Source organism: Linepithema humile, chromosome 1 (assembly GCF_040581485.1).
Source record: "Linepithema humile isolate Giens D197 chromosome 1, Lhum_UNIL_v1.0, whole genome shotgun sequence".
NCBI classification, from domain to species: domain Eukaryota; kingdom Metazoa; phylum Arthropoda; class Insecta; order Hymenoptera; family Formicidae; genus Linepithema; species Linepithema humile.
In genome coordinates this window covers 17,875,665-17,892,833 of record NC_090128.1, presented here as the reverse complement: position 1 = coordinate 17,892,833, position 17,169 = coordinate 17,875,665, and the positions used below count along the sequence as shown (strand labels likewise).

The following is a 17,169-nucleotide window of genomic DNA, read 5'->3' as shown; positions in this document are numbered from 1 at the left end:
ATTACATATAACATATAGCACATGCGCAGTCTTCACATCGACTCATCGAAGGTGATCAAGAAAAATATTTTGCCCGTTGCAAACACGAAAAAGAAAAGAAAAACCGTTAACACAATAAGGTTTATACTTAATGTTCAAAAAGAAAGAGAAAAAAAAAAATTTACGTTAATGTTCAATCTCACACGGCGAATTCTATCCCGCTTCTGAGAAATTGTAAGGTCCGTTTATGTCAGGATAGAGATAGAACTTATTAACGTAACAGTAATTTATTAACAACGAATAATAGATTAAATAAAAATGTGATATAACGAAATGATTGTCCAAATAATTCACTTATCTTAACCGTGCTTTCCGGCGACACGTAACCAATTTGAAATTAAGCCAAAGTCCCTCTTGGCTAATAATTTTAACTTGCAAAAGTCCCTCTTTGCTTGTTAATAAAAATTCTGCAAAAGTCCCTCTTTGCGATATGAAAATGATGTCCCTTTGACGAAGTCCCTCTCGTCGTTGGATACACACACTTAAAAATATACTGACTTTATCTCTTAACTGTTCAGAGCCAAAAAGCCTCGTTGCCTGTTCGGGCCCTCTTATATATCCTTTTCGAAAGAACGTTCTCGTTCTTTCTCGAACATTCTGAAAATCTGTTCCCTCCCGGCGACGCCGGAGCGCTTTGCGCATATACAACATAGGCTAGCGCCTTCATACATAAAATAGACACTAATTGATCCGCCGTTATCTACATTATCATAAGAGATTCTTACAGTTGTGTCATACCCTTCAAGACGCATGATATTTTTTAAGTATACGGGAACTTTCAGTCCCATTCCCGTCTCTATAATGTGCCACATTGCGACTACATCCATGGCAATTTGATCCTCTTCCTGAATCTCGGTCTGAATTCCAACACTAACATAAATTTTTTTGTTTATCACCTCGCCCTCCATCATATTCTGATTAAAAAACATCTATCTATACCAGGGTCCGACAGTGTTGATTTGCGAACACTTGCTGGATTCACATTGGGTCCGATTTTCGACGTACGATGTCCGATATCCAATAAGAAAGATTATTTTATATAAAATAATCTCTTCTATTGGATATCGGACATCGTACGTCGGAAATCGGACCCAGTATAAATCCAACAACTCTCAATGCGTACGTCTTAGCTGTTTATGCAGGTTATGAGCAGAGCTGCCAAATTGCAGACGGAACAAAGAACAACACACTGCCAGTAAGTGGTGGGGATGAACCGGCGCTAGCCGTTGGCGCGCTAGCAAACGCATACTACGGAAGGCACCCGTTTGCCGCTCGGCTCGCGTTGGAACACAGATAGATCATCTGTCTTTTATTTCCGAGATCTTTTGTCTTCTGTCTCTTTTGAATTATAGATATAGTATAGCTATTCTCGAGATCTCACACTGCATACGAGACATGCTTTCATCAGATTTCATGGTGATCACACATGATTTCATTACAGATTTCATGGTGATTACACATGATTTTCAGTGATTACACGAAAATTCAAAATGATTTCTGCTGATTACATATGATTTCATTATGATTTCTAATGATTCCACATGATTTCATCTGATTTCATGATTACATCTGATTGCAAAACGATTACATTGGGATTTCGTAAGGATTTCATAATGATTTCGGAGACACTGTCCCACGATTACATTAAGTGGTTACCCCCTTGGCTTGAAGTATAATTGTACAATCAAACGAACTTACCTGTAAGTGAAGTTCGATCGTGATTATACGAAAAGCCTCGTTTGAAGAGATTACACCTCCCTCCCAAACAAGTTTTTTTGTTTTTTCTACCCATATCCCTCTTTATAAAAGCAATTTTAAGGCTACAAACTCTAAAGTATGAAACCGCGATGTCACGTGACGCGCGGGACGGCGTAGCAGGGGCGCCGCCACCGGCGCACTTTTTTCTCCTTCCACTCACTCTAAATGTGTGGTTAATTAGTATAAAGCAGTGCTCGGAATTAGTCTGAACATTTCAGCCGATTTCCGTGGTATACGCCTCCTTTCCTCTCCTTACCGCGCGCGCCGCAGCCGCTAGGGCCAGCGCCGCCGAGCGTTAGGAGCGGCACTATCTGATTAGGTTCTGTGAGTAGGTTCTTCTCCCTATTTATTAAAATTTAAAAAAATTTATTAAAATTTATTAAAAATAAATTTTTATTTTTAAATTTATTAAGTGGAAATATTTCAATAAATTTCTACGTCACCCATGAGGTACTAATACTGACACGTTTTTCAAAAAGTGGTTTCTATCTACATTAGTGCATCAATTGTTCATTCTCATAAAAGGCCAAGAAAATCTAATTAAGAAAATCTCTTTTATATATTTTTTTTTTTAAATTAAGAATTTATTTTTATCTTTAGTGGAATAGGTCTACGGGGGAAACCACTTTAAAAAAAACGCTTCAGCATTAGTATCTCATGGGTGACGTGGAAATCTATTGAAATATTTCCACTTAATAAATTTAAAAATAAAAAATTTATTTTTAATAAATTTTAATACATTTTTTTAAATTTTAATAAATAGGGAGAAGAACCCACTCATAATCAGATAGTGTCGCTCCTAACGCTCGGCGGCGCTGGCCCAAGCGGCTGCGGCGCGCGCGGTAAGGAGAGGAAAGGAGGCGTATACCACGGAAATCGGCTGAAATGTTCAGACTAATTCCGAGCACTGGTATAAAGAAAGGAAACTACATGTGTAATCTCTTCGAACGAGGCTTTTCGTATAATCACGATCGAACTTCACTTACAGATAAGTTTGTTTGATCGTACAATAAGTTGTACTAAATTTTTAAATTTTATTGAACTATTTTTATGCAAACTAATGCCAAGATGCTGCGTTATTTGAAATTTTTTATCGCATGATACCTAAAATAAATAATAAATTGACAAAAAAATAATAAAACGTAAAAAAAACTTACTTACAGTTTCACTGCAATATTTGCAGAATACACTGCCTTTATCTAAATAGAGTTCGGGGTAATCTTTTATCCACAGCGATACAAGTGAATTTGACTTTGGCATTATTGAAAATAAAATACGAGAAACAAAAACGATCAGTGCAATTAGTTAGCTTTAACTGGCTAGCTGTATCTTTTAGGCAGACCAAACACGGTCGAACATGTCAGGACACGTCCGGCGAACAGTTGAACTCGAGAGGGTCGAGCATGTCCGCCGAGCCAGCTGTCAACTATTTTCATCAACATGCTTGCCGAGTATGTTCGATCATGTATGGCCTGCTTTAGATTCACAGGTATTTCAGCGATTTATGTTAGTACTCGCACTGCACGAGTGGAATCATCCAACGACAGAAAGTATCGATCTTGATCGTACACATATATTCCAATAACATAATTGACAAAATGGAAATATGCAATTTTACAAGAAATATGCTCAAAAAGATACATATGTGCAAAATATGCAAAATAAAAGTAGGCTCTAACGCTTTGTTTTTACGTAATTTGTGTAGATATGCAAACCGTTTTGAATTCATATTAATAATATAAAATATTCATTTTCATATAATCCCAGCTTTAGTTATAATATATGTTATTAACGGGCCACCAAACTTTAGCACAATTTTTTAACATCTTTGAAAAGCGATACTCAGCCAAAAAATCATCGTATTGGGATGAAAAAAATCGCAAATTAAAGCTTGAACATTCCTTTTAACAGCCAAAAAAACCAAAATTGAGTTATGCAAAATGTTTTGAGGAATGTTCAAGCTTTAATTTACAATTTTTTTCATCCCAATACGATGATTTTTTGCTGAGTTATCGCTATTCAAAGATGTTAAAAAATTGTGCTAAAGTTTGGTGGCCCGTTTTTTTTTGCGGGTGAGTGTATATGTTATTAAATATAATGTTCAATTTTAACAGCTTTTATTAGACTGTACTTTAGGCAATATTATATTTTGCCATTTCTGTTATAAGACAATGTTTCTTTTCTACTGTAATAGAAATACATTTTCAATTTTGATATGTATTTTAAATACCAAGTTAAGCACATAAAATAAAACTAATTTTAAGTATTTAAAAGAAGCATATATTGAAACAGATTATTGCAAATCGCAAAATTAATGTTGTTTCTTTCATCAAGATTTTTTTACAAATGATAGACACAAGAAATTAAAAATATCATTATAATCTATGCTTTAGAAATAAAAAATGTGGCATATAGTATATCATATACATTTTTTATAAAAACAGTATACAAAATGGTGTTAATTTTTTACATAAATATTTTGATATGAATATAGATAATATGGAGCACAATATACATAATATGTATATACTTATATACAGGATGGGCCATTTTAATCTATGCACCTAAATTTCTCCGTAAATAAGCCAAATACAGAAAAATGGTTCAGACAAAAGTTGTTCAGGACAATGGGGGTCACCTATTTGTGCTAGTGACTTTGACCTTGAAGTCAATTTTCAAAGTCACTTGAAGGTCAGAGTTATTTTTTTAAATGGAAACCCCTATTTTTGACACCGGATTCGAAGAGAGCGGAAAATTTAACGTTAAAAATGATATTTTAAAGTTTGTTTGTGTGACCTTGAGAAGGACAATTCAAGGTTAAATATTCCACAAGCACTCGGAAGCTGTTACTTACATGTGCTAACCTTACTTTTAGCGCTATCCAGAAACAACGACGTGGGGTGTTTACGATAATTTAAGTTCGAGTTAGTTTCACTAGGACCGAAAAATGAGATAGACATAACCATCTAGAACCTTTATGATTCATGACAACTCGACGCTGTCTTGTATTGCTTGAGTTAAATTCATTGAATTTATTGAGTTTATTGAGCAAATTTTATTTTTATAGAAAAATGTCAACTGCAAATCAGTCTATGAAAGAAACAAATAATGTTGGTATGTTTGTTGGTATACCTCTTTAATAAATTAATAATAATATAATTAATATAATAATAATATAATATAATATAATAACATATAATATAACATAATAATATAATATAATAATAATATAAATATAATATAATTTTATAATAATAATATAATTAATAATAATAATAAATGACATTTTTCTATTACAATAAAATTTGCTCAATAAACTCAACAAATTCAATGAATTTAACTCAAGCAATACAAGACAGCGTCGAGTTGTCATAAATCATAAAGGTTCTAGATGGTTATATCTATCTTATTTTTCGGTCCTAGTGAAACTAACTCGAACTTGAATTATCATAAACACCCGTGGACGTAGTAAGTTCTGTTTCCTTTGGGGTGCTTTATTACCGTGAGTCCCCTTGCCTCTCACTATTGTATCAATCAATTGTATAATTGTTAACCACGAAGCAAATGTTCAAAGTTGCCTCCATCTGCTTCAAGGCACAAATTTAAACGCCTTTGGAAATTTTTCACTGTTCTTAGCAAAGTTTCTCTGGGAATTGCTGCGCAAACTCGACGAATACGGTCTTCCATGATGACTTCAAGGTCAAAGTTACTAGCACAAATAGGTGACCCCCATTGTCCTGAACAACTTTTGTCTGAACCATTTTTCTGTATTTGGCTTACTTACGGAGAAATTTGGGTGCATAGATTAAAATGCCCCACCCTGTATATATGTATATACAACATAAAACACATGACGTAATAAAAGTATTTTACAATAAAGAATAAGACAAGCCAGAGGCGATCTAACGTGTGCTGGCGATGTAGAAATAGAATAGCCAGAGGCGATCTAACGTGTGCTGGCGATGTAGAGTTAGAAAAGTCAGAGGCGGCCTACCGTGAGCTGACAATTTTTAATAAATACAATCAGAGACGATCTAACGTCAACTGACAGTTTAGAAAAAAAAGAGCCAAAGACAATTTATTCATAAGCTGACAAATTGTAAGAAATATTGTCAGAGGCGATCTATCGTCAGCTGACAATTTTTAATAAATACAATCAGAGGCGATCTAACGTCAACTGACAGTTTAGAAAAAACAGAGCCAAAGACGATTTATTCGTGAGCTGGCAAATTGTAAGAAATATTGTCAGAGGCGATCTATCGTGAGCTGACAATTTTTAATAAATACAATCAGAGGCGATCTAACGTCTACTGACAGTTTAGAAAAAAGAGAGCCAAAGACGATTTATTCGTGAGCTGGCAAATTGTAAGAAATATTGTCAGAGGCGATTTATCGTGAGCTTGCAGATTTTAAGAAATACGTATTTCTAAGTTTGTTATTTACTACAAGTGTGGTCTTTTAATGTTTTATCGGATAATTTATAAAGTTATTTCACCTTTTTTCTCGCAATTGAAATTCTATTGTATGGCTATATGATGTACATACGAGACGAAATAGACTTATACAAGGTGTCTAATAGATATAAATTAGATATGATAAAATATTTTATTTAAAAAATGTATATATAATACTATATATCTAATTGGAAAAAAATATTATATGCTTTCTCTATTTTTATTCTTATGTAATTAATACAAAATAAATAAATAAGTTAGTTAATTATTCAATACATACATATACATATTGAATATAGTTATCTTTATTTTATATTTTATATAATGACCGAAATGATATATACTCTCATTATTTTAGTCATTATCATATAAAATACAAAATAGAGATAACTATTTATTCAATATATGTGTATATGTATATATTAATTAATTGATTAATTAGCTATTTTGTATTTACTACATAAGGATAAAAATAAGAAAAATATATGACATTTTTCTTCAGTGATATATATAGTATTATATGTATATTTTTAATTTATTATTTTGTGATATTTAATTCATATTTATTTGACATCATGTATACGCCTATGTCTTCTCGGACATTATATTGCAGCCTTGCGACGAAATTTCAGTCGAGGAAACAAGCGCAAACATCGTTTGTTTACAAACTATCCGATCACACGTACACAGACCACACGTCAGTGTAGTGAGTTACCACTACAAACAAATGCGTACACACGGACCTACGCGGCATAGGTCCGTAGGCTACGCCGATAATGTCATTTCATTTTTAGTACCATCGAAATGATGGAACTTTCGCGTCGGAGTTCGGCTTCCACTCCAGCATCCTCTTAAACCTATCTTTAATTGAGAAATTGAAGAATCAAAGAAGGTTTAAAATTTCGACTCGGAGATAGTACATATTATACATTTGTACATATAGATGTACAAATTTATATTCAATTAAATTGCAGTAGCATTAAAAAACATTATTAAATGCAGTATTTAAGGAATACAAATAAGAAATATTGTCAAGAAACTTATCTATTTTACGAAAAAAATGCTTCTTATCTATCAAAATGAGATAGATAGCTACAAAGTGCGTAAAAGTCTTAAAATGATATCTTTAATTGATGGCGCTATCCTGTATTTGCCTATTTGCATTTTTATTCTTATCGATGTGTTATGCTCATTGCTCGTGAAGTAAATTGATTTAAAGGTCAACTGAAAACGTATTCATCTCAATGTATCGTCATCTCAATATCATCGTTTAAGATATCAAAATAAAACTATGTTGTAATCACATGTTGTGTTCTAAATTTAATTTTTATCGCATATTTCTTTATCTAACTGCAGGTAAGAAATCTGTAGAACGATTTGAGGTTTCTTCTTTTTAATCTTATGCTAATTTTATTTCTTGATTTATTACAAAGGCAAACTATAAAAGAAATAATTGCTGCTTCTATACGAATGATATTATTTGCTTTTTAGCAACCGGAAATTATTCAAGTTTTAAAACCAAACATTTCACAAAACCAAAAATATAGTTAAATTGGAATACCATTTTATTCCTTTCCTTCTTCTATGCGATGGCATATGAATTGAATATATTTTTTGGCTTTTTTGTCAACATTTTATTAATAAATACCAAAGTGGCAAATATCATGTTATTACAAAAATAGTCTTGAATAAGATTTATACAAAATATAATATTTCTTTAATAATTAAGTGTTTATATTGCGAATAGAAATATCTCTCTTTGAAATTACTAACAGCTCGTCTGTAAAATAGAATTTTATTTTTATTTATTTGGATATAGAAGAAAAAATATACATTTATTGCTTTTTTAACAATGTTAACTTTTTTACAAATGTTATGTAACGAAATGTACACATATGTTGTTTTGTCATTTTATATTCGTGTATGTGTATGTATATGGGATTAAGATATTTGTAAATAAAGTTATACAATCCATCAATTCTTCAACATACTCTTGTATGATATTTAGTTACAAAGTTATGCTTTTTCGTATCATATATATATCTACAAACTTACATGCAATTAAATTGAAGTAGTATTGAAAAACAGAATTAAAAGTTGTATTTAAGAAATAAAAATGAAAAGAATGTGTAAATGGAAGAAAATTAAGAAAAAATTTTTGCAGTAAAAATTTTTTTTTATTCATACTTTTATTTTTTATTTATTTAATAAAATTAATAAAAGTATTAATAAAAATATTTATAAGTATTGATAAAAACTTTTATTAATATTATTAATTTTATTTATTAATATTATTTATTTTTATTAATACATTATTCTGGCAAATTATCAAAGTATTTTTATAATGATATGATATCTTATCTTGAATTGTAAGATTAAAATAACAATTTTTTAGAATATATTAAGGTTTCATGGCGTCATCCTATTTCATATTTGGCATATAAAATAAATATAACTATAGAAAATTGATATTTTTGTTTCAAGTATATTTGAAATATTCAAAATAAATAAATATAATATTATGCCTTATTTTTTCGCAAACATAAAGAATATACATATATCGGCTGCAAAATAAGTTTTTTGCAACTCTTTATTCTTTATTTTTTTATGTTAAAAATTTACGTAAAAAGACTGAATTTAAACATTCAAATGTAAAGAAGCTTTTTCGTTTTACGCAGAAAAAAAAGATAGTTATAGTTTGTTGAGGTATTTTTTACGAAGAAAGAAGTATTAATTTAATAATGGCTTGTAAATATTGATAATTGCGACAAAAACTAATAAAATTTTTATTGAATCTACTGCTTTACGTGATAATTCTGATAATTGCGACATAAAAAACTGAACTAATTATATTTAAAAAACCACTTATTGCCTTGCATGGTATGCTATTATCATATACTCTACTAGTATTGTACATATGCATTATGTCCGCAAATGTATTTCATATAATAAATTTAAAAATAAACCATACGTAATAGTTTTTTTATCTTATTTTGAAATCATTAATAAATTGAAACATTCAACAGTAATTCGATTGAGTATCACATAGAATGCTATATTCAACGTTGTATCTAAAATCTTTTTTATTTAGATTACACATTTTATGTAAAAAATATGCATACAAAATATGTGTATGTGTATTAAAATATATTTTTATAAATGTGTTTTATAAATTTTTATGAATGTTTATCTAAATTTTATGTCCGTTCGATAAACATTATGTAACCGCCGATTTCCTCGTCTGCAATTTTAACCAGAACCCATTTTCTGGCATCACGACAAACGACTTCTTATTCAATACCATAGGATTCGTGGTTTTAATGTCGGGTTCAACATCGCAATGCCATAAAAGATAAAACAGCATAATTTTTGCTTCCATTAGGGCGAATCTGTTACCTATGCAAATTCTGGGCCCAATACCGAATGGCATGTAAACTGAATTATCTACTTCGTCATTCAGGAATCTGTCTGGATCGAATTTTTCCGGCTGTGAAAAATATTTAGAATCACGATGTAGAGCAAAAACTGGAACCCAGATACTATCTCCAGGCTTAAGTATGACCGGTTCACTATCTGGCGTCGCCGACGGTAATTCGAACTCTTTAACGCACAATCTATCGAGAAAAAATCCTGGAGGATAAACTCTTAGAGTTTCGTTTATAACTGCGTCCAAGTATTTCATGTTATTGATTGCCTCGTATGTAGGTTTGCCGTTGGTCATCTTGAGGACATCGTCGATCTCCTCTCTCAACTTGCTCTGTATATCAGGATTGACAGCGACCTCGTGTGCCGCAAAAGACATAATCGTCGACACGGTATCAAATCCGCCCAGAAAAAAGACGAATGCTTGTGCAGTCATCTCGTCGATGTCGAATGTGGGGCCATGATTTTTGTCTCTAGTATCCATCATTAGTTGAATCATATCTGGTCGAAAAATCCGCTGCTCGTCCCTTGTTTTTACTGTGCTACTGACAATATCCTTGAAGAATTTTTCCACTTTTAAACCGAACATTCTTAGATTGATAAACTGTGAAATTTTCGGAAAGCTTCTATTCATAAGAAATACAAAAGACATCCATGTGCCAAAGTTTAGAGTTTTGCCTAGCAGAAAGAATTCGTTCCTTGGATGCTTGAACGAGTCCACGCTAATACCAAAAGCGCATGTGGCAATGACATCGTTTGCATATTTGCTCAGTACATCCTTCATATTATAAGTCTTGCCAGTACTCCCGGATTCGGTGATTAGAAAATTAGCGAAGTTCTCAGCGCACTGGCACATTAATCCAAACATCATTTTCATTTTGCTGGACGTAAAGCTAGGACTGAGGAGCTTTCGCATTTCGCGCCAATGATCGCCACGCAAACCAAACAGGTTTTTGCTTGCTATTGGTTCAATTTTTTCGTTTGTCAAATTAAGATGGTCGCAAAAATTATCAAAGTTTTTGATAGTAATTGTATTGATTAAATCCGGATCGCGGATCACATAGATAGGCCTCATAAATTCGTAAAATCCAAAGTACTTTGCGTCAGGGAACAGATTGTATATGTTGCGTAAATTATCCATCAAGGATGCGTGTCCAAAAACGTAAGATACCATATTGCCCAGCAACGGAATCGGTCGTATGTGTGGAATCTTCAGCCGCTCAAAATGAGATAACTTGCTCAGAATGAAATAGTAAAAGCAGACACCTGCCGTGAGGATAGTTAAGAGCAAAGTAGAAGTTTCCATTGCGATAATGATAACTGGTTTAATTATGTATGAAAAAAATGTTTCTGTGTTTGTTGCGTCTTTTTATCACAGTCGACGAAATATATATATAATTCTCACAATCTATTGTTTATTTAAATAATTTTTATATTTACATCAAAACTTCACAAAAACGTACTTATTTATTATTTATTATTATTCATCATTACTTATTTATTTATTAATTTTATTAATTATTGTTGAAACTTTAAAACAATTTTTACGACCAACGTTTCTAAGAAACGAATATCTTTGACTTTGACAATGAACATGCACTATGCGTACTGCGCTATAACTGAATGCTTTTCATCTATCAAGACGAGATATATACATAGCTACAAAGTGTACAAGCGTAAAAGTCATAAGGTTATATATTTGATTGATGGCTATCTTGTAACCTATTATGTATTTTGCATTTTTATTTTTATCAGTGTATCATGTTCATTGCTCGTAAAGTTGATTTAAAGGTCAACTGCAAACGTATTCATCTCAATATATCGTCATTTCACAATCAGTATCATCATTTAAGATATTAAAATGAAACAATGTTGTAACCATATGTTGTGTTTTAAATTCAATTTTTATCGCATATTTCTGTTTACTAGCTTCAGTTTCTAGATAAGAAATATGTAAAATAATTTGATGTTTTTTCTTCTCTTTATTTTATGTTAATTTCATTTTTCGATTTATTACAAAAGTAAATTATAAAGGAAATAATTGTAGTGCTATACAAATAATAATATTATATGTTTTTTAGCAACTAAAAAATTACTGAAAGATACATATTAAATTTTTAAGCTTTTAATGCAAAACCAAAAATGTAGTTAAATTGGAATAGCGTTCGTTTTTCTATGCGATGGTATGTTAATTAAATATATTTTTTGGTTTTTTATTTATGCCAATATTTTATTAATAAATATAAAGGTGGCAAATATCATGTTATTACAAAAATAGTTAGTACAAGATTTAGACAAAATATAATATTTCTTTAATAATTAAGTGTTTACGTAGCGATCAGACATATCTCTCTCTTTGAAATTTACTAATGGCTCGAATGCAAAATAAAATTTTATTTTTATTTATTTGGATGATAAAATATACACTTATATATTCCTTTTTTAACGTATGAATATTATATAACAAAATGTACACTTATCCTGTTTTGTCATTTTATATTTGTGCATGTGTATGTATTAGATTAAGATACTTGTACATAAAGTTGTCAATCCATCAATTCTTCAATATGCATTCTTCTATTCAGTTACAAAGTATGCTTTTTTTTTATTATGTATACATGTACAAACTTTCATTCAGTTAAATTGTAGTAGCATTGAAAAACATTATTAAATGCAGTATTTAAGAAATACAAATAAGAATAAGTAAACGTAAAGTAATATAAATTTTTTCAGTAAATAATGTTTTTTTTTATTAATACATTTATCTGGCAAACTATCAAAGTATCGTTATGATGATATCTTATATTAAGTCGTAAGATTAAAATAATTTTGTTTTTAATATTTTAAGATTTTATGGCGCCATTCTCTTTTATATTTGGCATATAACTGTAGAAAATTGATATTTATATTTCAAATATTTGAAATATTGAAAATAAGAAAATATAATATTGCGACTTATTTTATTTTTTTCGTAAAAATAAAGAATATATGTCAGCTGGAAAATAATTTTTTGTAACTTTTTACTCTTGACTTTTTTATGTTATTTACATAATTAAATATTCACATCAAATATTGAATTTAAACATTCGAATGTAAAAAAGCTCTTTTGTTTTACATCAAAAAATTTTAAAAAATAGTCACAGTTCTTGAGGCACTTTTTGTAAACAAAAATCATTGATTTAATAATAGCTTGCAAATATTGATAATTACGGCCCACACTCACAAAATTTTTATTGAATCTACAGCGTTACGTGGCATTTTTAATATACATATATATATATATATATATATATATTCAAAATCCATCTTTTTGTCATTTAAGCAAGTAATAATTGTAAAATTTATTGAAAATATAATTTTCAAACTTGAAGTAAGCATTATTAGTTACAAATGTTTTTAAATTTTTATGTCCATTTGCAAAACATTATGCAACAGTAACCGTCGATTTCCTCCCTCGCAATTTCAATCAGAAACCACCTTTAGCTCATACAACAAACATCTTATTGTTCAACACAATAGGATTTCTAGTTTTAAGTTCGAGATCGTAATGTCATAACAGGTATAATAGCATAATGTTTTCTTCCATTAAGGCAAATCTGTTACCTATGTCAGTGCTCGGCTCGAATTACTTCAGCTTTTCAGCCGATTCTCGCGGCACACGCCTCCTTTCCTTACCGCGCGAGCCACAGTCGCTAAGGCCAGCGCCGCCGAGCGTTAAAACCGGCGCTATCCGATTAATGTTAAAAAAATTTATTAAAAATACTTTTTTCCTCAATAGCAATAGTACCTCATAAGTGACGTGAAAATCTATTCAAATATTTCCACATAATAAATTAAAAAATAAAAAAATTTTTTTTAATTTTTAATGATCAAGGAAGAAGAATCAAACATTAATCGGATAGCACCGCTCCTAATGTTCGGCGACGCTGGCCCTAACGATTACGGTGCGCGCACGTGTGTGAAGTTAGCCCAGTACTTTTCGAATTTTATATTTTTCTTAATTGTGCTATGTTTGTGCCGGTTTGTGCCGTAAACGAAAATCGACTACAACCTATGGTTCTCTTTGAAAACAAAGAAAAGTTTTTTTATGCACAAACAAATTGGGTCCAGTACGACTGAAAAACGGATTTTATCAATTATTCTCGTTGCTAGACTAGCACAACTCAGCACAAGCATTGGAATTGTCAAAATAATAAATGTCAAAAATGGCTGTATAAACAATTATCCACCGATTCTGCAAAAAGCTATTTAGACCATTTTGTCATTAGGAAAAGTTGTTGTGCTAGGCCAGTACAACAACTTTTCCCAACGAGAATAATTGATAAAATCAGTTTTTCAGTCGTACTGGACCCAATTTGCTTGTGCATAAAAAAACTTTTCTCCGTTTTGAAAGAGAACCATAGGTTGTAGTCGATTTTCGTTTACGGCACAAATCGGCACAAACATAGGACAATTCGGCACAATTAAGAAAAATATGAAATTCGAAAAGTGCTGGGCTAATAAAAATTTGATTTTTTCTTCAACGGTGTGATTTGAGTTATCGATTTCGCGTTTATGGCACAAACCGGCACAAACATAGCACAATTCGGCACAATTAAAAAAAATATAAAATTTGAAAAGTACTGGGCTAACTTCACACACGTTATAAAATATTTGTTTTTTCAATATTATTTCTTTCAAGAATATTAAACGATGACGTTGCTAAAATAAAATTTTCATGCAGTCAATTAATCTTTAAGATAACTTACTTCACAAATAACAAGTCCAATACATTGATAATAAAAATAACGCAAATCATGTAATTGCCGAGGATTACACAATTGTTTGAAAATATAACCTTATGATTCATATCATCCTTGACGCAACTTGACGCAATTAAATTTCATTTTATCAGACAAGAAACACTCAACGATACTACCTCGTACATAACACACATATGCGTTTCATTGGTTGATAATTTATCTAATCGATAAGATATCAATCTCTTGTGAATAATCAGCCGTAAAAATCGCGTGTGATTTAAATAGAAGTGCTAACGGCAATTTATAAAATCAGTAGACTAGCAGTTTTTAGTGGACTACACGTTTTTACGTAGTGATAATATAGATTTAATAAGAAATAGTAAAAATTATTTTTTTGGCCAAAATTGTGACAAAAACCAACAACAATCAACAACATTCTCATATAATTGATCTGAAAATCATTATCGCAATGGAATTTTCTACTTTGTTACTCATTATCCTCACTGCAGGTATTTTTTTATATTATTTCGTTCTAAGCAAGTTATCTCACTTCGAGCGATTGAAGATTCCACATGTGCGACCAGTTCCGTATCTGGGCAACCTGGCACCTTTCATTTTCCGACGTGTGTCCTTGATGGATAACTTACGCGACATATACAATCTTTTTCCTGATGCAAAGTATTTCGGTTTCTACGAATTTATGAGACCAGTCTACGTAATACGCGATCCGGACATGATCAACACAATCGCTATTAAGAACTTCGACAATTTTTGCGACCATAATAATTTTGTGAATGAGGAGATTGAACCGATGGCCAGCAGGAATTTGTTTGGTTTGCGAGGCGATCATTGGCGCGAGATGCGGAAACTCCTCAGTCCCAGCTTCACGGCCAGCAAAATGAAAATGATGTTTGAATTAATTTGCCAATGCGCTGAAAATTTTACTAATTTTTTGGTCATTGAGTCTGGAAACACTGGCAAAACGTACGAAATGAAGGACATAGTAAGCAGATATGCTAATGACGTGATTGCCACATGCGCTTTTGGTATCAGTGTGGACTCATTCAAGCACCCAAAGAACGAATTTTTTCTACTTGGTAAAACCCTGAACGTCGGCGGCTGGCAGTCATTTATATTTTTCATGCACAGAAATTTCCCGAAAGTTGCAAAATTTTTCGGACTCAGAATGTTTAGTACGAGGATAGACAATTTTTTCAAAGAAGTCGTCACCAGCACCGTGAAGGCCAGAGACGAGCAAGGAATTATTCGACCAGATATGATCCAGCTAATGATGGAAACTAGAGACAAAAATCATGGACCAGTGTTCGATATTAACGAGATGACCGCTCAGGCGTTCACTTTTTTCTTAGGTGGATTCGATTCCGTGGCAACGGTTATGTGCTTTGCGGCGCACGAGATCGCTGTTAATCGAGACGTACAAAATAAATTGAGAAAAGAGGTCGACGATGTACTCAAAGAGACTAATGGCAAGCCCACTTATGAAGCCATTAACGGTATGAAGTATATGGATGCTGTGGTGAACGAAGTTCTAAGACTTTATCCGCTGTCGGCTTTCCTTGATAGATTATGCGTCAAAGAATTCGAATTGCCACCAGCTACTTCAGACGGCGAACCGGTCACGGTCAAACCTGGAGATAGCATTTGGTTTCCGAGTTACGCTATACAGCGTGATTCTAAGTACTATTCGCAATCAGAGAAATTCGATCCGGACAGATTTCTAAACAGCGAAATGGACAACTCGGTGTATATTCCGTTCGGTATCGGTCCAAGGATTTGTATAGGTAATAGATTCGCCCTAATGGAAATAAAAATTATGCTGTTGTATCTACTACGGCGTTGCGATGTTGAAGCTGATGTTAAGACCAAAAATCCCATGGTATTGAACAAAAAAACGTTTATTATGAATGCTGAAGATGGATTCTGGTTAAAAGTGCGAACAAGAAAATCTGCGGCTTCATTTGCAAAATAATTATTGAATAAACATGGAATTTAGAACATTTATAATGTATAAAATTCACTTAAAGCATTAGCATTCTATTCAAAATGATTCTTATAAATTAATTATTAGAATGTCAAAAAAAAGTACGAAAATATATAAAAGAAAAATATCTCGAATAGCAATAGGTAAAAATGTGCTCAGTTTCTCTCTCGCGACTATATCAAAACTTTCATAATTTTTGTCTGAAACAAAACAAGGCGATCGTACTTTTCATTACTATTAAAACAGTTGAATTACTTTTTTTGAGAATTTCGCAGAAAAAATTTCTATATTAGTAAAAGTTACGAACAATAATTTTACATTGAATATGTATATCGTATTATCCAAAAAAAAGTAGGATCCTAAAATATATTCCTTTGTCATTAAAACTTATGAATGTTTTTGCATAGTGCAATAATTACAATATTATTCGCTTTGATACATATAATGCTTTTCATGTCAAATTTTTATTTTTATACACATAAAATATAAATAAATGTTGAATGTCTGTAATAAATGTTAATTTGTTTTTTCTTATTCCTATTATATTTAATTTTTTATATAACAAAATAAATAATATTTGACATGAAATATAATTAATATTGCATGTTTCAGTCTGTTTATCATTTGGAAATAAAATAAAAAACTATTACATGCAGCTTATTATTAAATTCATTGTAGATTTGCAAATTTTATCCATATGCAGTATTTCTACAGCATCGTTACATTTGTAACCGTTACTTAAAAATTAAAT

At 31.3% G+C, this 17,169-nt stretch overlaps 2 protein-coding genes across 2 annotated transcripts; one reads left to right on the top strand and one right to left on the bottom strand.

The window, feature by feature from the left end:
• Window positions 1-8,034: 8,034 nt before the first annotated feature.
• Window positions 8,035-11,324, bottom strand: LOC105672493 (cytochrome P450 9e2-like). Its single transcript, XM_012367467.2, has one exon. The coding sequence runs from the start codon at window positions 10,978-10,980 to the stop codon at window positions 9,469-9,471; it is 1,512 nt and encodes a 503-aa protein (XP_012222890.1). The 5' UTR covers window positions 10,981-11,324; the 3' UTR covers window positions 8,035-9,468.
• A 3,243-nt stretch (window positions 11,325-14,567) lies between these two features.
• LOC105672482 (cytochrome P450 9e2-like) lies at window positions 14,568-17,015 on the top strand. The gene has a single exon (XM_067347638.1). The coding sequence runs from the start codon at window positions 14,886-14,888 to the stop codon at window positions 16,404-16,406; it is 1,521 nt and encodes a 506-aa protein (XP_067203739.1). The 5' UTR covers window positions 14,568-14,885; the 3' UTR covers window positions 16,407-17,015.
• The last annotated feature ends 154 nt before the right edge of the window (window positions 17,016-17,169 follow it).